Below are 24,246 nucleotides of genomic sequence, written 5' to 3' on the forward strand. Positions count from 1 at the left end.
TACATTTGGTTCAAAGAGGGGTAGTGAAAAATCAATATAAATATTGGATCGGTATCGGATAGCTTTGAACCAATATCGGAAAATATCGGATCGGTGAAAAATATATGGATCGGCACCGCCCTAGTTTTGATCCTTGGTTGAGTCGGGGGTAGATAGGAGAGTCGTCTGAATTCGGAGTGATTGATATCTAGATTCGGAGTGATTGATATCTGGTGGCCGGGTTGCCATCCGTTCTAAAGAGATCGTCCTTGGTCATAATGACAACGGGGTTCAGTTACACCTAGTTTTCAAATGCTTCTCCTTCCCTCTAACTTTCCATATCACGTCGGGATTGGATATTCCAACGATGATATCGTTGGTTCTAGATGTAGTTTTGGCTTAGTACACAACAGACCCGTGAACTAGTGATCTGCATTGGGCCTAATTTTTCAAGCCCGGCCAAAAAATTTTGCCGGCTCGACCCGAACCCGAAATATTTTTTAAAAAGTTTTGCCGGCCCGAACCCGAAATTTTTTTGAAAAAATTTACCTGCCCGGCCCGAATTCATTAAAATTTTAGATATTAATTTATATAATTACTCAAAATAAAAGATATGTTATATGGCGTCTAGTTTCTATAAATAAAATCAAATATTTATATTTTACATTAAAAATTCAACATAAAATTGATAAATTTAGATATATTTAAAAAAAAATCCAAAACCCCACCTGACCCGGCCCGATTTTTTAAAAAAAATATTAGGCCAGACCCATCCCGAACCCGACTACTTTAAAAAAAAATAAACCCAGCAGATCTCTACCGTGAGCGTCTATTATGATTCATATCTCCCACCATTAGTTAGATATATCTGAGGATATTTGCACCTATACGAGTTTTAAGAGGTCCATATCTCTAAACGTCTGGTTGCTTCGCCCTCCAGACCCTCCGTTAACGGGCTTATGGGCCATTTTGCCAGGGCTTCGGCGTAGTTTTCCTTAAAAATTATATTTATTTTTTCTTCTATATAAAATATTTAAAAATATTATTGTTCATTTTAATTAACATAACACTAAATTCGACATTTAATAATTTTTCTTATAGATTAAAATTTTAAATTATAATTATAAATATTTAATATGTAACAAATATAAATTTTATGTTTGCTATTGTTTATAAATAGAAAAAAAACCATCTTTAGTTTGCACCTGATAAAAAATAATCAATATATTAGTGATAGCAATTGTTTACAAGGAATTAGTAAAAAAATTTAAATAGTTCTCCGGTGTGGTATCTTAATATATATTAAAATGTATTCTCAGATATCATAGAGAATAAAGTGGTTATATTTTAGAAGAACAAAATATGACAAGTTTCTTTCTTAACTATTTTGATAACAGAAGAATGAAAAACAGCTTCATAATAGAAATTATTTATTTTACATAATTTATTGCTACTTTAACTTAAATATTTGTAGGCGTCAAGTTTAACACTAGGGAAGCAATTGAAAAACATTTTTATTAGTCATACAAAAATTAAAGTGAAAATAATCATATTCAAAAAACATTATTGAATAAATTTAACCAGAATTGGTTCATTGACAAATGAACACTAAGAACCTGATAAAAAATATCCCAAGTTATTATTTCTTTCAAAATAAATTAAACCCAACAACTAACAACCTACCTATTTGAGAAATACTATTTAAATTTAAACAAAAGATTTGTTAAAATTGTACTATTTCTTGCTTGTGGTGTTACTAAATCAGCTTAATAGCCTTGAGGCACGAGTTTTTTTCAAGATTGAGCTATCCTTTACGTTTAAACCTCGATCGATGCTATGATATGTTTTCGCTTAAATCTGGTTTAGTTCTATTTAAGTCAGTTCAAAACCTCTTAAAATAGAGCCATTTATCATAACTACGATGGGGGGGGGGGGGGGTGAATCACTCTATACTTTAAATAAAGAAAGGCAGGGCTAAAATTTCCATGGGTTTTTAAGATTTAAAAACGATATTTGATGTTTAAAATATTAATTGATCAATATTCTATAGAATATTTCAATAGATCAAGAGCGGCGCTTCCGTGGACTCAGCGTCACTGAAATAAGTTTAAAATTTTTAAACCATGACTTAACTGTCGATGGTTATTACATTTTTTATTTAAACCAGTACCATCTTTATTAGCCTTTATTTAGTTTTTATTTTACATAATTATTTTCAAAAAAAATTTTTTTTTAACCTTAAATTATCTTGAATTACTTTATATAAAGAGATTGTTATATTGAGAGAAATCAAAAATTTTATTTTAGTTAATAGAACATAAAATGAAAATATTGAAAAATAGAACATGAAATAAAAATATTGAAAAATAGAATTTTTTTCTTCTTTATCTTCAATCGTACAAAGGCGTCACCTGGCTATAAAAAATAGCTGTATTTCTATTTTTAACTTTATAAAATTTTTAATTTTTATAACAATAATAAAGTAAAAACATAATTCAACATTTTTGAAAAAAGCATAAAATTTTTTGGCCAACAAACTCAACCTCAAAATTTGGAAATGGGGTTAAATTAAAAAAATTAGCGGGGTGGCTTAGCATCCTGTACCTGTAGCCCCCCCCCTGGCAATACAACCCTAATATGCTTAAACATATCCAAGAATTGTTGAATAAAATAAAATAAATCATTATTTATTTAAATTTATGACGGTGTTTTAATTATATTAAATGTTAAGTCAAGTTGTTTTATTTTTTTTGAAATTATTTTAGCCATTCCTTAAACTCAAATTATAAAACATAAAAACAGACGATGATACAAGAGACATTAAATTAAAGTGGATGAAATAAAATTCTATCCTACAAAAAATATTTTTTATTTTCTAAAAGAATTGTAACATTTAAGAATTAAAGTTTTAATAAAATGGGTGAAGATTTTCAGCTTGCAGATATCGATGATATTCTGAGTAACACAGTAGAGATTTATGTTTTTCTACCAAAACATTCACGCTGTGCCTGCCACAATATTAATATCCCAAACCTCATTTTAAAAATGTCTGACCTTATATGTTTTATCAGGGACCCGAACCGTTATTTATAACGGTTCAGTTTGGTTACGGTACAGTATGAAAAATTATAATGGCTACGTTTTGGTTACGGTTCTTAAGGAAAAATTTATAAAGGTTCGGTTCGGTTCAGCTAATTATAAAGGTTTATTATGGTTCATTACGATTAGAAGTTTTTTTTATTGAAGCAACTCATTTTTAAATAAATTATTTGAACGTATAAGTAATATATTTTCTAATATAAATGGATTCCTTTTTGTTCGTTGTGACAATAACATAAATTTTAGCCCCGAAAAGGCCCTTTCTACAGAAACTGGTGTTGTGGGAACCGCCAGTACTATAAGAGCAAGTGCATATAATTCTGGATATTCAAATTATTTCCATTTCTAAAATATAAAAACTGAACAGGTTTAACCATTTTTTATAAAGGTTCTTTTTACTTCTTTTAAAAATATAACGGTTTATAATGGTTTAGCGGTTCGCTACGGTTCACTCCAGGTCCCTGTGTTTTATAATATGATTTTAAAAAATAGTGAGAATAAAATAATATACAAAAACTCGACTCAATCATTATTATAATTAAATAACTATATAATATGAAAAAATGTCTAGGTGCTTTTAATAAATGTATAGCCACACTTTTAATAGCACTGCAAAATGGTCGTATACATTTAATATAATTATTTATAAATTAAAAATACAATGTTATAATAGATTTCGTGACCTTCCAAAATTCATTTAAGGCAAGAAAGGAGCAAAAAATAAAAAATAAGAAACCCTCTTAGGCTTCGAGATGACCCACAAATGAACCTCAAAGCCAACATCATTTGATGATATTTTTTTTACCTAAAACGATAAAATTTTATTGTTGATAATGAATGCGTGGAGAATTTTATACAATCCAATAGGACCACATTATCTTTGTATTCTGATTTCCCAGATTCAACATTACTTTTTATTAAATATATTGTTACTCTTACATCAATTTCTCCTGTAGAATATTAATTGTCTAGGGAAACTTTAAGCCGAAATTTGTAGTGTTGTTAAAAAGCAGCGTCTACATGACAGGATTTTACTGGCTGCAAATCTCCCTCAAAAATCTATGCCTATCCCCCCAAATAATTTTGCAGCCTTCGGCGTCTAGTACTTTCTTCATAAATTTTAAAAAGAATAACTTAAATTATTTTAGCTCTACAACTATCAAAATATTGTGAATATAAGTTATTTTTTAGAACATGGATTCAATTAAAATCCCACTTATTTACAATGAATGCATTATTATACTATATTGTTTGACATGAATATGAGTTAAGTTTTATTTGGAAAATAATGTCTATGATTGTATGCAATACAATAGATTTGGTCGATGATTAGCAATATCATTGTATTATAATAGGTCTATAATAAAAGTATTCATTTTTACAGCAATATATTTTGCCAATTTTATCTGAAAATTTTATAGATAACCACCCAATAAAGTTATCCTACCTACCTTGGCGCCTACCCCCTACCCCACTTAAAAAATTAGATGCAATGCAAACTGTTCCTACAGCCTCCGTTCTCTCTCGTTCTTGTAGACGCTGTAAAAGTCCGATTTGGGTCTATTTTTTAGAACGGCCCAATTAAGATTCTAGCTAAAATATAATTATGAACTAGATTTTTTAAAAAGATGCCCACGCATTTCTGCCAGCTATGAGCAAAATCTTTAGGCTTACATAATGTTATTTTGGTTATAATCTTACTCGGGCCGTTTTTTAAAATAAACCTGAATAGGACTTTTTAACAACACTACAAATTTGTATGAAAAATAAATATAGTTTTTGCAAATATATATGATATTGTGATATTTATTGAAAATATATTGCAATCTATTTTATAAATATAATTATTTTTATGAATAAATTTTATATATCTTTTTTTATAAAATGTAACTAGTTACCTTTCAAAATATATATGGCATTGACGGTTTTTAAAATATTACAAAGTTCATTAAGGTTTTTTCCTAAAATAGAAATAGGTTCTAGTGGAGAAAATATTTTGGGATATCTTTTATCGAAGCAATCAAAGTCATTTATCGGCGAAAATAAGTTTGTAAAAACCGTAAGCAGTAAAATTAATTAACAAAGCCAAAGAATTTACAGTTATATATTAAATAAAAAATTCAAATAATTTAAATATATAGCCGTAAAACGAAGTGAATTCACTTTTAGTCTTAGTATTAATTCTAATGGATTAGCATCGCTTTTGATAAGAACGATAATATTTTAATGAGCTATGTTAGATAAACTTATTATGAATTTGAAATTATATCCATTAATCTTTTTTTTAATGTTTATCTCGCCAATTTTGATTATATAAAAAATAGGCTAAAACAATTTTATTTTTATATGTAATTAATTGCAACTTCTAAAAACAACTTTTTGCTTATTTACAATACGTGTCTTTAAAAAAAAATAACTAAAAATTAGCATAATATAACCTTTACTTAAAATAATCAATATTTAAAAATTTAATATAAAATATATAAAGAATTATAATAAATATATTTCTATAAATTTAAAATTATCATCTAATAAATCCCCCCCCCCCTCACTTGATATATGTCCAAGGGGAGAGCTAATGATTGAATATAAGTGTAAGTTTTTTTATATTTGAATTTGGATTTATAAGAAGAGGCGTATATGAAATTTCAAATCAAGGATTTACCTAAAGAGATAGACCAACTGGCCTTGGGATGTCACCTGATGATAAATTTGCCTATCCCAAGATTTTTGGTATTCAAGCCTCTTATTTATTGAATAAGTTGATGCGATAAGTACTGTCTTGACATAATGTGCCCTTAAGGCAATGTCTCCCTTTGAAATCAATGACCGCAAATTTTATCCTTTAACTATATGATTTTGTGTTTTTAAAAAAATATCAAAATCATTATCAGAGTAAAAGGATACTTTTTAGTAATAACTAGATTGTATAAAGTAACTTGACATTGGTCAAGAAAATTATGATAGTATTACATTGAAGTGTTTAGTTAAGAAATCTGTATGGTCTGGTCGAAAGTCTCATTAACGAGCCAAACATATCCACTAAGAACTTATACAAAAAAATCTAAACTTGTTGGAAAGAACGGGGTAGATTGTGCTTTGCAGATCTCTAGTTGGGTGACAGGCATATTAGATTTATATTAGAATGGAAAAAGAATTTGGCTAAAAATCAGGAGTTTTTTTTATATGCATCATGGCTAAGATAATAATGTATTTTAAACAATTTTTAGCCTCTAAGGTATGATAATCAATTCCAATGTAGAAATTATACATATTACATAATGTACAGAAAAAATAATTCTGAGATTATATTACCTGAACGTCTTAGCAAAAGTTTTTACTTAAAAAGAAAGGATAGAAATAGCTACCCTTAAATCAAATTACGTCTGTCGCATAAACTCGATCGCAACAGAGAGAATAATCAAATTAATATTTATAATTAATTAATTTTTTAATGTGTTTTTTTAAACGAACTGAAATTTCTTCTTTTTTTTCAGCAAAAACATATACAATATATAGCATATAAAAAAAAATCAGTACACCAATATATTTTGTTGGTTTGTAAATACAATTTTTATCAATTTTATATAGTATAATATTATTTTTAAAAAATAAAATTATTAATGGCTTTATTTTTATATTTGATTTTTAATTTAATTGATTGCCAAAAAACGGGAAATAATAAGGATAATTATTATTAAGCAGAACAAAATTTCCTTATCAACTCTAAAAGAATGCTTCCGATGAATCACAAATACTTAATGGTATATAATTAAAATATTTTTAAGGCTACAATATTTTCCAATATTATTTTATGATACAAGATATTCATTGCTTTAATCTGGGCCTTTTCTTCAATAATTTATGGCAGAGAAATATCGTACACAGGTTTGTCTATATATATTTATTTTTTTATTCAATAATTTCTGGTGTTGCAAGAATATATATCTTTCTAAACATACACATTTTTGATTTCAATTACAGCAAAAGAGAGTTCTTTTAACTTGATAAATAAGTGAATTTGCTTTAAAATCGTTTTATCAAAGAAGTATAGTTCACGACAATATTGTTTGAAATTTTGAGGGTATAAATTCACGACACGCTGGAATACGATTTTGAACCGGATTATGTCTTGTAAAATTAAAAAACGCAGGCTAAAAAATAAATTTAAAAAATAAATTTATTTATAAACTAACCTCAAGAGTATGACATATACTAAGGGGGGTGGGGATTGCACATGGGGCGTGTTAAACCATTTGACGTCGAATATTATATAGGGGGGAAAACCCCGCTGCCCCCATGAAGTCAGCGCCTTTATTATTATCATTTACTTGGCACGACATTTGATAAAACTTTCTCATTTAATTGAATGACGCAAGTGGTATTATTATTCATAGTTATATCAATACTACATTTTAAACTATTTGATTTGTTTGATTAAAATAAATTTTAGCTTCCAGTAATGATCCTATTATCAGACCTTCGTTTGCAGATATAATAAGCGCCGCTTTGATTGTGGGATAATAATACTAAAATATTGCAATCAGATTTGCATACTTTTATTTACACTAATCTTTTTATAATGATATTTTTATTTTATATTATATACATATATATTTGAAACATGTAAAATGTCACTATTTTAACTAATTAAAAATCATGTTCCTTAGTTTAATTTTTTTTTTCCTCATCACGATAATGATGTAAAACAAAAAAATTTACTCAAAATTGATATAAATATTTTATTATTCTTAAAATTTATATCTTCAGTTATCATTTTATATTTAAATTATATTACAATGTTTGATTGAATAGACGATAAAACAAATATCCCCCTTTAGCTTCTTAGAGATAATTCATTAAATCGGTCAAAATGTTTCTTCTTTAATCTATTCTCCTACTAGGGCTCACTCATATCACCCCAAAATTTTTATGACCGATGACTAATCTCCGTCGAAGATAGTGACACAGTTTACTTTAATATGGCCTTTAGATATGTAAAATATTGTTTAAATTTTCTTCCTTCCTCAAATTGTGAATTTCAAAAGCACATATGTTAATTAAGAGTGTTTCTTTCTTTCTTTCTTTCTTTCTTTCTTTCTTTCTTTCTTTCTTTCTTTCTTTCTTTCTTTCTTTCTCTCTTTCTTTCTTTCTTTATTGCCACCATTAGTCGGCCAAAGCTAACTCAAGTTATCTAATTTCATGAGGAAAACGTATTTTATATTAAAATAGTGCGGTAATTTCAGATTCTCGTAAATATAAATATCCTTAGAGGATTCGAACATATTAAGAATATTTTTATAAAAATTAAATACCACATAAACCTTGTAATGTATGAAAAATAAATTGTATTTTGTTTAAGGATACAATTTATGGTATTTTTAATTGATTGTCAGAAATGTATTTTCGATGAAAATAACATATTCATTTTGTTAAAATAAATTTATATTTAATATTACACAGCCCTCAAACACATCTGCTGAATTGCTCTTTAGTATAAACCAAATTTTTCATAAAGAAAATAATAAAGATAAATATTAGAGAAAATATTATTTTATGGTACAAAGTAGTAAAAAGGCATGAAAGCTATTTTTTGAAAATAGTAACGATTAGTATACTTTAAAAAAAAATAACGACTAAGTAAACATATTACTAATCGAAGTCCCACACGCACAGTATTTTAAGATCATTTATTTTAAAAAAATTTTTAGCAACGATCTTTCACAGATATTTTTCACATTTTGATTGATACAACAAAAACTGTTGGTTAATTTGTAATATAAAAATCTTTAACAAATCACCTAAAAAATTTTTAGGGATCTAACTTTCGCGATCATGAGTTTATAAAATCTTTAATGAATTTTAATCCATTAGGCTGATTTTGTGTTTGAGCATAATAATTTATTTCTTATTTTTATTGTTGTTTCATATAAAAATTAAATTCGCAAATAAAAGGTTGTTATGTTATCAACTTAAGTTTCAGAATTATCATTTTAGGTGATTTCTTTCTCATAAACAATCTAATAACCATATGATAAAAATAAAAGTGTAAATGAAGCAAGAAGAATAACTAGGAAAATGTAGGTAAAAAAATACCCAGTCAAATGAAATAGCCTGATCTAATAAATAAAATTAATATAATGAATAATCCACACAGCTTATAAATTTTTAAAAACTCAGATTTTTAAAAATATATTTACTTATTTGTGCTTTTTTCCAGTGTAGTGAAACTGCACTCTTTTGCCTTTTTATGCAAGCATATTTCCCCCAACTTCTATATCCACGATGATAGCATTTAAAACAGCTTGTCTCCTCGTTCTCTAATAATTAGACAAAGAGCAATAGGAATCTTAAAAAACCACTCATGGCTCGGTTCCACGTCATTACAGAGAAACCATTACAGAGAATGTATTAGAGAATAATTTTATAGAGAATAATTTTACAGAGAATGATTTTACAAAGAATGATTTTACAATGAATTATTTTATTGATAATATATTTATAGTGAATTATTTTATCATTATTGTGTAAATTTGTCTAACTATTACTTAAGCACAATATAGGGGAAAAATATTACAAGATTTTTTATGAATAAAAATTTATTTGATATTTCGAAATGAACATTGCTAATCTAATAGTTAGTAGATTATCTAGGTTTATCTTACAAAAACTTTATAATACAAATAATATTAATCATATTCTTCAAATTACATTGCTAAAGTAACTTTATACAACAATATCTATTTTATTTTGTATTCTTATCTTTAAAAATAAATTTAGTAAAATTCCTTATAAATCATGTCAAAATTTTGTCTCTACCATTCATCCAATAATCCAAAAATCTTGTGAAAAGATAAGCAAATAATTTTCTGTGCTGATTGAATAATTTAAAAAATAACCAATTATTCGCCTATATAAGGTAATTCTAATATTTAATATTATGTCAAATACTGTAATTTTTTTTCCTTATGACTATTGTTGAATTTAGACCGATGGGTCCCCCAGTCTGAGTGGGAAAAATACAATCCGTGATCGGGGGTCTGGGATGGTCAATGACGGGATCCAGGGGGCCGGGTTTTATAGATTTAGTAATGGTATCACTCGGACAACGTAGTGGCCATAATATTTTCAAAGTTTATTCAACAAATTAAGGTCGATGTTACAAAAATATAAATTTTACAATCAAAAGAAAATAATTAAAGGTCAAGAAAAAGGTATTTTTCCAACCTTTATAATTTTTAAAACAAAGAGAAAAAAAAAGTTGTTATTTAATCGCGATACAATCATTCATGAAACTGGTTAGAACCAGTTTCAAATGCAATATAAAAATAAGGTATAATATCAATTTCATAACAAAAAAAAGGAAGATGGGAAAACAAAAGAAGCAAGTGAAGAAAAAAAACGTAAAGAAAAGAAATAAGTTATACGGAACAAGGGGGGAGATAGAACATAACAACTATGTTAGAGCCTAAATAGTTATACAAAAATTATATATTATATAGATATAACATTTTTATAAAATAATCATATTCTTTAAATAAAATTTTTTATAAAATAATTTTCTATAAAATACATTCTCACTCTAAATAATAAATAAGTCCCTAATTCTATTCCCGTATTGTGCGGTTCAGTTATCAATAAGCAATAATTAACATAATAATTCTGGTGCGTGTATTTGGGTCGATTTTTAAAAAAGGTCCGATTAAGATTTAAGACAAAATAATATTATATAAGCCTGGAGATTTTTCTGATAGACTGCAGAAAAGTTTGGACCTCTTTTTAAAAAATCTCGAGGCTTACATAATATTATTTTGGCTAATATCTCTATCGGGCCGTGCTACGTTAATTCTGGGAAATTACTTTTATTGCATCAACTCGATCCTGGAAACAATCCTCCCCCCCCCTTCTCCTAATATATATTTTTTATATATACAATTTGTAATATTTCATATTTTAAAGAAGCCTTGACTAATAATTGACAAAAAAAAAATTAAATATACAAAATTCAATTTATATTTAAATAACAATTTATTTCATTGCCACTTTAATATTATTTTTATAAAATTTTGATATAAGCTTACCTATAAAATGCTACCAATTTATTCCAAATACCTAATGGTGGGCAATTTAGATAATTAGAAAAAATATTTTCCTATATTATTTTTTCATGGCACTAGATATCCATTGCTTTAATCCTCGCTTGTTCTTCAATAATTTATGGTAAAGATATTTCAGGTATGTTTATCTATATAAATCATTGAGATTTTTATAATGTCGCATTTCTAAATTATTTTTTTCATTCATTAATTTATGGTGTTGTGAAAATCTGTCTAGTCTAAATTTAGGCATAATAATTTCGAATTAAAAATCACACTTAAAGCAATTAATATATCTAACCTCCACCCCCTATGAATTAGTATGTCACTGTAAAATAAAATTAATAGGTCAAATTTTAAATTAAAAAATTGAATTTATATTTTTGAAATATAAATAATTATATTAAATCACCTCATAAGATAAATGCATTAAAAAACGGCAACTTTGATAAATTTGTGCATCGTTATTTTTTAAAATAAAAAATCGGGTCTTATATAAATCTTGTAATTTATGATATTCATTCATTTGACCATTTCTTAAAGCCCTCATACCTAATGCGATTAGTATATCGAAATAAGTCATTTGCAAAGGATTCCATAAAATAATTGCATATTTCAATTATTGTTGACTAATGCAAAAAATATCGAGTTATAATAAAGTGTTTATATTTTAAGAAATGATTTTTATTTTTCCCTTTCATTAGATACTCTAAAAATATCAAATTTGTGAATATCTAATGAAAGGTTTTTTTTAAAAATATTGTAATAATCTGCATTTTTGGCTTAAAGGGGGATTTGTTTGACCACCCCTCCCCCTCCTCACACTCAGCAGGCTATACGCTTACCTCAAATATAGGGTGCTATTATATTATTAAATTAGAATTTAAACATTACTAGTTTTAGAATATTTTCCGTTGAACTGATAAGCCCCTTGCGCTGACTAACTTAGTCTCACCTGAGCCTGAGTTAAGCCAAAGAATGAGTGAAATGTTACAAATATTTTCTTATATTAATATATTAAAAAAAATATTACTGCACATACAATTTTCACATGTCAATCAGTACTTTTTATTATTTCCACAAGTTCAATTTTTAATCTCGTCATTTACCAATTATTTAGACAACATTAACCTTTGATTTTATAGTTCCCCTGAAAAACTATAAAATCATTAAAAAAAAATTCAAGAATTATTTTTGTCTTACTACGAAAAAATTTTAGTGATATTTAAGTAATATTCTTATAATAAACTATAAATTTAATTTGATAACAAAGTTATAAAAATTTAATTGGGATAAACCGTACATAATTTTGGTACCTAATAATTTGAACAATTAACTCCATTGTATTTATTTAAGAAATTCTTAGGCCTATGGTATATCCTATTAATTTCATTGAATGTTTAATTTGATCAAACCTTTCCATTTCAAGGATTGTCACTTGTTAATATTATTATTTATATATATTAATTAATACCAAAATATAATTAAACTTTACTTAAAAAATCTTTTTAATAAAAACATCTTAGATCGAGGCGATGTCACTACTAATCAACCTAGGTTGGATAGCTTAATAGTAAATGCCATGGTCTTTGTGGCAGGATAATGAATGATATTGAACACACTTTTATTTAAACTATTTGTATAATTTATGATATTTATAGTTTATATTTCAGTCCAATCTAGTTTAAAAACTCCTGGGGCTGTGCTGATTGTTTCTTCTTTATCTGTATCTCAGTGTCACTAATATTAATCACTAATTTACAATATTTAAAATTGTTATTACTACCATATTTCTATATGTTGGTCATCCATTGTGTAAAATAAAACTTCTCTTAAATCAGAAAGAACTGAAATCGGTTAGATATTTAATATACAAAATGGATTAAATTATAATATTTTTTATATAATAAATAAGAAAAATAAAAATATATCAAAATGTACGCTGGATACATACACATTTATTTAAATATATCAGCATAAGATACAAATCTATCAAAATTTTTGCTGCATCATTTCTTAGTTTAATTCATTTGTTTTAAGAATTAATGTTCCTTAAAGGCCTTGAAACTTATATTAACTGATTGTACGCATATATATATTAATTTTATCAAGTTATTTTTGGAAGGATTTTTTTTATATATTAGAGAAAATAAAATTGGAAAGATAAGCCTTTTCTTCGTTTTCAGATAAGAGAGTTAGAATTGATTTATTTAGAAATAATTTCATAATTATGCATTTTTTTCCTATGGGGGGCTGAGTATTCATAGAAATTTGCGAAGGAGTGAGAGCCCTTTAGTTCTCAGAGTCGACGTCAATCATATCCAGAATCAGACGAGAACCCCGGATTACTAAATAATCTTTGAAATCAAAATTTATCACATTAAATAACGTTAATTTAATTAATATATTTATTTATATTGTCTAATAAACCTATTCAAATAGTTAGTTTTATTAATACTGATCAAAATCATATGAGAATATAAATGATTTATTAATAAGAGTCAAAATAGAGGTTTCACATGTTAATATTCCAGAAATATTTAATCATATTCATCAACTCGCATTTAATTTTTGGTGTCTATGAGATTTGAATCATGGCTTGATTCAGACAAACCAACAATTTAACAAAAAATCCTATTCTAATGTATGACATGGTGCACTTTATTTATTGAATAATAAAATCCACTTATGAAATCTATTATATTCATCAAATGAGTGAGCTCTCTCTTCTATAAAATATTCAAAAAATTATCTTAGCCTAGACAATTCCCCATCATATAACTCATTACATCAATAATATAAAACATGTTGGAAATTTGAAGATCTTCTTTAAAAAAGTCTGCTTGTGCTGGTAAGTCAATGAAAGATTTTCTCATTGATAGAAGAAATAAAAAAATATCTTTAAAATCTTAAATGCACTATTTTAACCTATATCTATGGCCGATACTTAAAGCTAATAAATAAATAAAAAATTGAAAAAATAATATAGTCAATATTAAGCTATAAATTTATAAAAAGGCGAATCAATATACAAATTTTGTTAACTTAAATATAAAAAAAGGGAATTTGATCTTTATTTCCTATTTTAATTTACATTCGATAGTATTACAAAAAGTTAGTATAACTTAAATTATTTATAAATTAATAATATAATGTTAATTTAAGTTTATTGATATTTATTCTGTATCTATATAAAAAAACTGGCCGCTGATAAGGCAAGAGAAAGAATAAAAGTTTAATAGGAAATGATAAAAATAATTAAAACTATTATACTTCAACACTGAGACAAATAAATCAGGCCCATAATCAGTATTATTTGATCATATTCATTTTTTTTAACCTAAAATGACATAATTCTGTTAATAATGCTTAAAAAAATTTATACAATCCATAATATTTTTGTTATATGATGATCCAAATTTAAAATTGCTTTTTATTTGCCCTTATATCAAGTGCTTCCATAAGTTTATTCATTCTATAGAAATTTATTTTTGCAGAAAATAGAGCGCATATTTTAGGCAGATATTTTTTAAATAGTTTATTGTTAAAGGCAAATAAAAATTAATTAAACTTGAATATTTTTAAAAATTAATCAGGATATTTTTTTTCGGTGTAAATATATTCTCACCATATTTTTATTATTTTTTTATAAGAATAAATTGTATATATTAAAAATTAAAAAATGATGCGTAATATAAGTGTAACAACTAGTTAAATTTTAAAAAATATGGATAATTTTTACGGATATATTATTATTGAGCAATGGGGAGCCCAAGAGTTGGATCTTTTCTTTTTCGATAATAATGTAACCTTTAAATAAATCTAAGGGACAGTTTTAGTTTTGCTTAAATTCTAAATCAATTTTAGAGCATTTTCTTTCGAGGTGGTTAAGGGCTTTGCTAATATGATGTGGATACCGCAAAGGGTGCCATCATCTAGGTACCATAAGTTAAGGTCTAGATCAAAATCATATTTAAGATCTTTCATAATATTGTGTATAACTAAGCAGAAAAGAATAGGGCCGAGGAGGTCGCCCTGTTGTACTCCCTCTTCGGAATATATAACGCTACCATTAAATATGAGGAGAGGGCTATTGTTATAGCAGATGTCTACGAAGCGCGAATATTGGGGGAAATTATCGTAAAAAGATACGAGTGCCGAGGAACGTAATATTGTATTGAAGGCATTTTTAAAATCGATTTTGCATAAAACGGAGTTTATCGGTGTGAAGGTAGATTCGTAGGCTGTGAGAGATATATCTACGCCTCCTTTAGTTCCGCATCATGATTGGTATTTCCCAAACAATGAATGTGTATCGGATTTTATTTTTTTTGCAATAATTTTAGCTATCAGGCGTCTGAAAATCTACCAATTGCGATTGGGCGCTCCATTAGGTCTTCAAAAAGCAATCAAGTTAGCTCCAAATATAATTTGATGAGCTAATGTGGGAATATCTTTAGAAGTTATATTATTAAGGAGTAGTGTGAGTTAAAAAAAGTATTGGAATTATGAAATTTTAGAAATGTTTGGAAGTAAGATGGTCTGTAGCCATAAGGGCCTGCTGCTGAAAATTTATTAAATTCACTTATTTTTACGCGAATATCTTGGTTTGTAATTATGAAAGGGGGAATATTGAGCGGTGGGTTTGGTAAGCTAGTATAAGAGGGATGTTGATGAAGGGATTTTAGGTTGTCAAGGGTCATGTTGTTAGATAGGGCGAGTTTTGTTTGTGAAGAGATTAATTTTTGTGAAATGTGGCCTTCATTTATTTTTTTGGATATTTTGTTGCAGGTATTACTGAAACTTTCATTAGAATTATTGGGATTTTTAACATATTCTAATAGTGTTAAATTTTCCAAATTTTTAAGTCTGTCTTTTATTAAGTTAGGTAGTGAGATTATTGTTCTTTTGGGATTGAGAGGCATTTGAAAGGGAATGTGAAGAGATTATTCTAATGGATTTAAATTTGACAAATCGTTGATAATATTATCAAATAATTTAGTAAGATGGTCAGTGATCTGCTCAGGCGCGTACGCAGCGGGGGGGGGGGGGTTAAAAATGCAGATGCCGGATTATATTTTTCAAAAATATTAATTTATATTTGTTAATTTATTCCTATCTCATATATATTTAATTACATTAATTTATCACATTCATCTACTAAGTTATTTTATCAATTAATTTCGATTTCAAGTTTTCCTTGGCGTAATTTACCTATTATTTTCAAATTTTAGTGGCGTATTATTTATCCTAGTAAAATAATAAATATCTCTGAAACTCCTTGTTCAACAGAGAAGGAAATTGCAATCTTGTCCATGGAGATCGAGTCTCGGCCATCAAGCAGTAACAGCTTTTATGGAGTTAGAAGAACCGATTATTAATGCTATTACTGAAATCACAATGGCTTGAAAAAAATATTTCCTCAGAAGCAAGAAAATTGTTGGATTCAATACTTATTCCAAATTTTTTTTCTCATTAGAATGTATTATTTAATTATACAACTATTTTATGTAATACTTTTCAAAAACATGACATTGACTTGATTAAGAAGATGAGATTAGCGGAAAGCATTTTATTAGAACTCAAGGAAATTAGAGCTAATGTTGATGAAGAATTTCATATTTTATATGTTATTGCTGTGTCAAAAGCAGAGACCATCTACCCTGGCCTCTGGTAGACAAAACAAACAAAAAAAATTTTAACCATCAGCCTTTACTAATACCATCAAAATGGTAAAAAACTTTTAAATTAACCTGCCTAAATTGAACCATAAAATTTGACCGAAATTGACCACAAAAACTTGTATAAACCACAAAACAAAAACTGACCCTTTACACTGAATCCCGACACGATATAAACCGTTTAATTAGTACTTTTAAGATTCATTCTGAAAAAAAAATCGAGTATATCAGTTATTAAAAAATTACGAGAATTATATGCCCGATTCGGTTTTCCCGACACGATAGTGTCTGACGGTGGTCCAGCCTTTGTAAGTGAGGAGTTTAAGTTTTGTGCTGAGTCACAGACCCAGCATATTCTTACGCCGCCCTGTCATCCCAGCTCAAATGGACAAGCTGAGAGGATGGTAGCGATTCTTAGAAATTGGATTAGAAAGGCTGGTAATCGTAAGGATGAGGCTTACATGTCTTAATTATATTACCTTAATTCTCGCAGGGGGGTTACACCGGTGGAGTTATTGACGAACACAAGGTCCCTTAGATTTATTGAAACCAAAGGGTGTGGTATTTCTCACTTTTTAATTAAAAAAACGATCAACTCTTTCAACGCAATTTTCTTATTTTAAAATATTTTGTTTCAACTCTTTTTCTTTTAATTAATTTTCACACTTGAATTTTTGATAATAATTTTCTTATTAAAAAAAAAAACTTACTTCAACTCCTTTTTTTTTTGATTTTCTACAACTCTTTGTCTTTTCAATAATAATTTTTTTTTACAACTCTTTTTTTATTATCCTTTTAATTTTATTTTCCAAAAATTTAATCAAAAAAATATAATGAATTAAAAACAAAAATTTTCTTTTTTCAACAACTTTTTTTTAAAAAATAATAATAATTTTTTAATATTATATATATATTTTTTTTAAATAAATAAAAATCAATAATACGTAATTACGAATAGTAATAATAATATTATATATTTAAGATAAAAAAAAATCAATAATGCGTAATCAAAAAAAATTGACAAAATTAATTAAACTCAAAATATCATCAATTATAATACGCCGCCGCCAACAGAAGACCATTCCTTCATTCCCCCCTCAGGAAAGCGTCCAATTCCAAATCCGTCATTTCTAAATCTACTATTTCTGGTGCTTCCACCGGTCCATTGCTTGTAGTATCCAATGCTTCCGCTACCGTAGGCGCCACCCTCGACACAGGTACCTCTTGTATCACTGGTCTGACTGGATATCTCGGGTTGGCTGTCTTTCTAGTTGTCGCCTTGGTCTCCACGGACACCGATCTTGTAGGTGGTCTCGGATTTGGCAGAGATAACAAGTCCGTGGAGGATTTCGTCCTCTTCGTATCGGGCTGGATTGAACCGCCGGCGTAGAAAATTCGGATAAACGCTCCTCAATATTTTGCGTATATACGCTTATTCTTTTAATCAGGCTTGCAGCTCTTTGTCCTTAGATATTACAAATTCACAAAGATAGAACTTTCACCCCTTCTTTTTATATATTACAACTCTTTATTTCTGATATTTCACTTGATCAATCAGGTTTTGCATCTCTTTGTCCTTATATATTACAAATTCACAAAGATATAACTCTTGGTTTCACCCCTTTTCTTTTATATATTACAACTCTTTATTCCTGATATTTCACTTCACCTCCCGATCTCAACCGCCCCGGTTCAACTCCCCTCCGTATTTGATCGGAATGTCTTATACCATCTCTTCCATCCCCAAACTTGACTTTATATAATCTGCTCCCCAATTTCTCCATTATTATTCCCAACTCCCATTTCCTTGAACCTCCATAATTTCTGATCCACACATTTTGACCTATCACAAATTCGCAGGTCTTAATCACCACTTGCTCATCATTAACCTTTATTTGCAACTCATCCGGCGCGTGCTTCAATAAATCCAATAGCATACGAGTCCGACGCCCCAAGAATTTCTGCGCTGGAGATTTTTCCTCCCCTTTCTTGCTATTATTGTAATACGCTACCGCTATCCAAATCTCGCCCCCTCCATATTTAGATTTTCTTAACCAACTCTTTACTACCGCCACCATTCGTTCCGCCTGACCATTGGAACTCGGATGGTAAGGTGGAGCTAATATATGCTTCGCACCCGTTTCAGCACAAAAGGTTTTAAAATTCCTACTTACAAACGCTGGCCCTCCACCCGAAACAATTATTTTTGCAACCCCAAACCTGGACCACAGATTTTTTAATGTTTCTATCACCACTTGCGTCGTTAAACCTCACCTCCTCATATTCTACCCACTTTGAATAAGCATCCACCACAAGTATATAGATCTTGTTCTCAAAATCAAAAAAGTCGATGTGAACCCTGTCAAGCCTGAGTAGCTTTCGGCCAAACACTTTTTTTATCTCTATGTGGCATACTGGCCCAAGAATTACACATTATGCAACCCCGGCTTATATTTACAATCTCCTCATTCATTCCAGGCCACCACACATATTCTCTTCCCCATTGTTTCATTCGCTCAACCCCTTGATGCCCAGCATGAATCATGTTCAACACGGCTTCCCTTAATTTCTTCGGAACTATTCCACGATTTCCTCGCACCACACATTCATCCACAATAGTCAACTCTTTTTCTACATTTTTGAACCTCTTGTCCCCAACTCTCCAGGGTTTTTTACCCGCTATACACGCCTTAATTCGCGTCAACTCTCGATCCTTCAGTGGCACTTTTCAGCCCTTCCCGGTTACGGGGCCTCCCCTAGATATTGCAGCTACCGTTCGAACCATCACTTGCTCATTCTCTTCCTCATCCTTCTTTTGTTCATCACAAATTTCTCCTGCTCCACATCTGGATAAAACATCCGGTAAATAATTCTCTCTCCCACGCCGATATTTGACTTGAACATAACTACCTACCAATAATAACCATCTCTGTAATCTTGGCGATAACATCAACTCTTTATTATCTTTCTTAAAAAGATGCACTAAAGGTTTGTGATCCGTATATATAACAAACTTCCGCCCAATTAAATATTCCCTACACTTGGTCAACCCAAATATTACCGCCAACGCTTCTTTTTCAATAACCGAGTATCTCGTCTCCGCTGATTTAAAGATCCGGGAGAAAAATATAACCGGTCTTTCCAACCCATCTATACAATGTAATAAGGCTCCACCAACCCCTTTATTGGATGCATCCACCGCCAACACAACCTCCAAATCATTGTTATAACACACAAGCACTGGTTCCTTTCCAATCTTACATTTCAACGCTTCAAACGCCTCCTCCTGCTCGTTTTTCCATTCAAAACGTGCTCCTTTTTTCAACAATTCGTATAACGGTGCCTCTATTTGCGCAAAATCTTCCACAAATCGATGATAATAATTGACCATTCCCAAAAACGATTGTATCTCCACTTTATTACTTGGCCTACACATATTCGTTATTTCAACCATATTTTTATCTATGGGATGAGTCTCACCTCTTTTCCTGTAATTCTGTGTCCCAAATACACAACTTCTGTGACCCCCAACACACTTTTTTCAGCACTGGCTCACAAACCTTCCTGAATTCTCCTAAACACCTCTTCTAACCTCTGTTCATGTTGTTCAGGCGTTACTCCCGTCACCAGCACATCATCCATATAATAGTAAACCCCCTCCAATCCCTGAAAAATAGCCGCCATGGTCCGCTGAAAAATTGGAGCCGATACGCTAAGTCCAAACGGCAATCTAAAAAATGCATACAACCCTTGCGGAGTAGTAATTGTTAACAAATTTCTCACCTCTGGTCTCACTCGCAGTTGTAAATACGCATTGGAAAAATCCACTTTGGTAAAATATAAACTCCCCTTTAAATTGGCCAATATCTCCTCAATCCGTGGCACCGGATATTTTATTTCTACAACCCACGGGTTTAAAGTTACCCAGAAATCTGCGCACAATCGAAGCTTCCCATTTGCTTTCTTCACAGGCACTAAGGGCGTTGCCCACTCACTATATTCCACTGGAAATACGATGCCCCTTCTCACCCATTGATTCAACTCTATTTCCACCTCCTTTCGCCATTCAAACGGTATTCTTCGCAACGCACAAAATTTTGGTACACAATTTTCCTTTAATTTAATATCTACTTCGTAATCCCTTAAGCATCCCAACCCTTCGTCAAAAATCTCCTGATATTTGTTAACTAATTTCTTAACTTCTTCCCGCACTCGCGCCAATATCTTTTTCACTTCTCAATTTTTCCGTCTCCAACTCTTCTCCTCGCAACTCAATTTCTCTTTTTGCAACCCATTGCATGACATTTCGCGATCCTCTCCCCAAGTCCACCTTTTAAAATTCTCCCCTATTTCCCCCTTAAAAGTCTCCCCTATTTCCTCCCTAAAATTTTCCCTTATTTCCCCCTTAAAATTATCACCTATTTCCCCCCTAAAAGTCTCCCTTATTTCCCCCTTAAAATTTTCTCTTATTTCCCCCCTAAAATTCTCACCTGTTTCTCCCCTAAAATTTTCCCTTATTTCAAACCTTCACTCCCCCCTTCTCCTATCTTCTCTCTATTAAATATAGTCTCAACTCCTGGCAACCTTTGATTACCCGAATATATCATACTTTCATTTTCATCATCACCTACAATGGGCAAAAATATACCACACCATGCAAATACACCCCAAAAACTATACCATGGACCAATGCGTACAATCCACCCATCCTAAAACCGTTTCAACTCTTTTATCAATGATCCATAAATCCAACACTTCTATTCTGCTCTCTATCATCAACTCAATCTCGACTCTTCCCATTATTGTCATCTCTGATCCATCGAATTGTCGAACCTTTATTTCCTCCCGTTTAATTCTACCATCTAGCCAAACACTTTGATATGTATCATATCCATCACTGTAATAGCCGCCCCTGTATCAAATAACATTGACACAATATTTCCATTAAAATTTAATAACACTCTGGGACAAATATCATCTCCCTTCTTGTAACATATTTATATCTTTTTTTTCTTCTATTTTTCTATTGTAATACATATTTTTCAACCCTTTTTCCAATTACATCCTTGGATTTTATATTTTTCAACTCCTTTTCCTGCTCTCTTTTAATTATATCATCCACACTATCATATAGTCAACAATTTAAACAATCTCTAGCCACATGCTCTTCCTTCCGACATTTAAAACACATCGCATTCAACGCCCTTCTTTCCTCAGTATGTTTCGACACAATTATTTCTTCGCTCCTCTTATTTTCTATAGTTCGCACAATGGGAGTATTTTGTTGATCCATTCCCCTTTGTGGGAAACCACCCCTTGTATTATATCTATCTACATTATAATCCTCTTTATTATGACCAAATCTCCCGCACCCGGCGCATCTCAATTTTTCTTGTTTCTGCGGACAAAAGGGGGCTATATGACCACGTTTGCCGCATCCAAAACACTTTGTTTCTTGACAATCCCTAACCATATGCCCTTGTCCATCACAATTATAACAAATTAAATCTCGGTCTCATCTCCGTTCTATTTTTCACCAGATTTTCTCTGTCTCCATATGGTCTCAACACTTGACTTCTATACCCATATTTTCCAAATACATCGCCTTCAACTCGTCTATTTATTAAATTATTTTCTGATAAACCTAATACCTCACTATCAGTCCAACCCTTTATTAATTCCTGCACTGGTAACCAAGTTACCTTTCCCATCACATCTTCCTCTCCATTATTTCCTTCTATCGTCAAAGTCTGCCCCTTGATCCTAACACTTCGATTGCGCCTAGTTCTCCTTCCTAGGATTAAACTACACATCCATATACCTAATACTAACGCTCCAATAATATTATATTGCACCTCCCAGTATTTTATTAATTTAAAACTTTTCATCTCACAAAAAATTAACAATCACCTTTAAAATAAATATTTTAATAACTTGTAGTGTTAATAAATAAGACAGTATTAATAACGTAAATACTCCAAATATACACTTATACATATATTTTCAACTCAAAATTTTTTCTACGCTAAATTCGTTTCGAATCTCTTCTCTAATTTTATTTAATAACAATTTATCAACAATTTCCTTGTAAAACAACTCTGTTTTATGCCAATTTATTATTACAACCTGTTATTACAATATAACAACCTTTAATACAATTACAATATAATTTCTCAACACACTTGTATATTCTGTTCAACTTCAACTCTTTAAAATTTATTCAATAATTTACAACACTTGTATATTTTGTTCAAATTCAACTCTTTAAAATTTATTCAATAATTTACAACACTTGGGCTTCGGTCACGGCACCAATGTGATATTTCTCCACTATTTTAAACCTAAATCAACACTTTATATTTCTTAGTTTTTTTAAAAAAAAATCAACTCTTTTAACACAATTTTCTTATTTTAAAATATTTTGTTTCAACTAATTTTTAAAAAAAAACGATCAACTCTTTCAACGCAATTTTCTTATTTTAAAATATTTTGTTTCAACTCTTTTTCTTTTAATTAATTTCCACACTTGAATTTTTGATAATAATTTTCTTATTAAAAAAAAAACTTACTTCAACTCCTTTTTTTTTGATTTTCTACAACTCTTTGTCTTTTCAATAATAATTTTTTTTTACAACCCTTTTTTTATTATCCTTTTAATTTTATTTTCCAAAAATTTAATCAAAAAAATATAATGAATTAAAAACAAAAATTTTCTTTTTTCAACAACTTTTTTTTAAAAAATAATAATAATTTTTTAATATTATATATTTTTAAATAAATAAAAATCGATAATACGTAATTACGAATAGTAATAATAATATTATATATCTAAGATAAAAAAAAATCGATAATGCGTAATCACGAATAGTAATAATAATATTATATATTTAAGATAAAAAAAAATCGATAATGCGTAATCAAAAAAAATTGACAAAATCAATTAAACTCAAAATATCATTAATTATAATAAAGGGGAAATTTATTACCTTAGTGGTAGTAAAATTAGGGGTAAAATTTTCAGTGGGCTAGAAGGTTTAAGCCACATGGTTTGATAACCGGGGAAAGAAATGGGAAAGGGGTCGGGTAATAGTAAACCGGGGTTCAAAATTAAGTGAAATTTTGTTAATAACCGGAGTTACTGTGATCCGTCATCATGATTACATGAAATTAGGGGAAAATAAGAAGGGTTAAGTATTATATTTTAGAGGTATAACCATGCACTTCTGCATATTCTATCCATTTGGAAAATGAATCTACCACTAAAAAATATGATTTTTTTATCAAGGTCAAAGAAATCAATGTGGATACGTTCCCAAAGTTTCTTTGATCTAGGCCAAACTTGCCCTACTTCTTTACGGGGCATAGGGGCACAGGTATTACAAGGAACGTAT

At 29.3% G+C, this 24,246-nt stretch overlaps 1 protein-coding gene and 1 long non-coding RNA gene across 3 annotated transcripts in view; one reads left to right on the plus strand and one right to left on the minus strand.

Annotated features, from left to right (window-relative positions):
• The window catches only part of LOC135929098 (sentrin-specific protease 8-like), a 42,567-nt gene continuing 18,321 nt past the window's right edge, over window positions 1-24,246 (minus strand). Inside the window, exon 3 of the mRNA XM_065465604.1 lies at window positions 1-973. Within this exon, the coding sequence (XP_065321676.1) occupies window positions 937-973 (37 nt within the window). The 3' untranslated portion in view covers window positions 1-936. The remainder of the gene's footprint in view (window positions 974-24,246) is intronic.
• Window positions 5,608-8,181, plus strand: LOC135928261 (uncharacterized). Of its 2 annotated transcripts, XR_010572260.1 has the most exons (4): window positions 5,608-5,672; window positions 6,765-6,842; window positions 6,903-6,966; window positions 7,532-8,181. It is a non-coding gene; the product is annotated as an uncharacterized LOC135928261 (long non-coding RNA). The 2 variants fall into 2 exon arrangements; XR_010572259.1 differs by lacking the exon at window positions 5,608-5,672 and having other exon boundaries at window positions 6,689-6,842.

This window comes from Gordionus sp. m RMFG-2023, chromosome 4 (genome assembly GCF_954871325.1).
Source record: "Gordionus sp. m RMFG-2023 chromosome 4, tfGorSpeb1-WG-v2, whole genome shotgun sequence".
Classification (NCBI taxonomy): domain Eukaryota; kingdom Metazoa; phylum Nematomorpha; class Gordioida; order Chordodea; family Parachordodidae; genus Gordionus; species Gordionus sp. m RMFG-2023.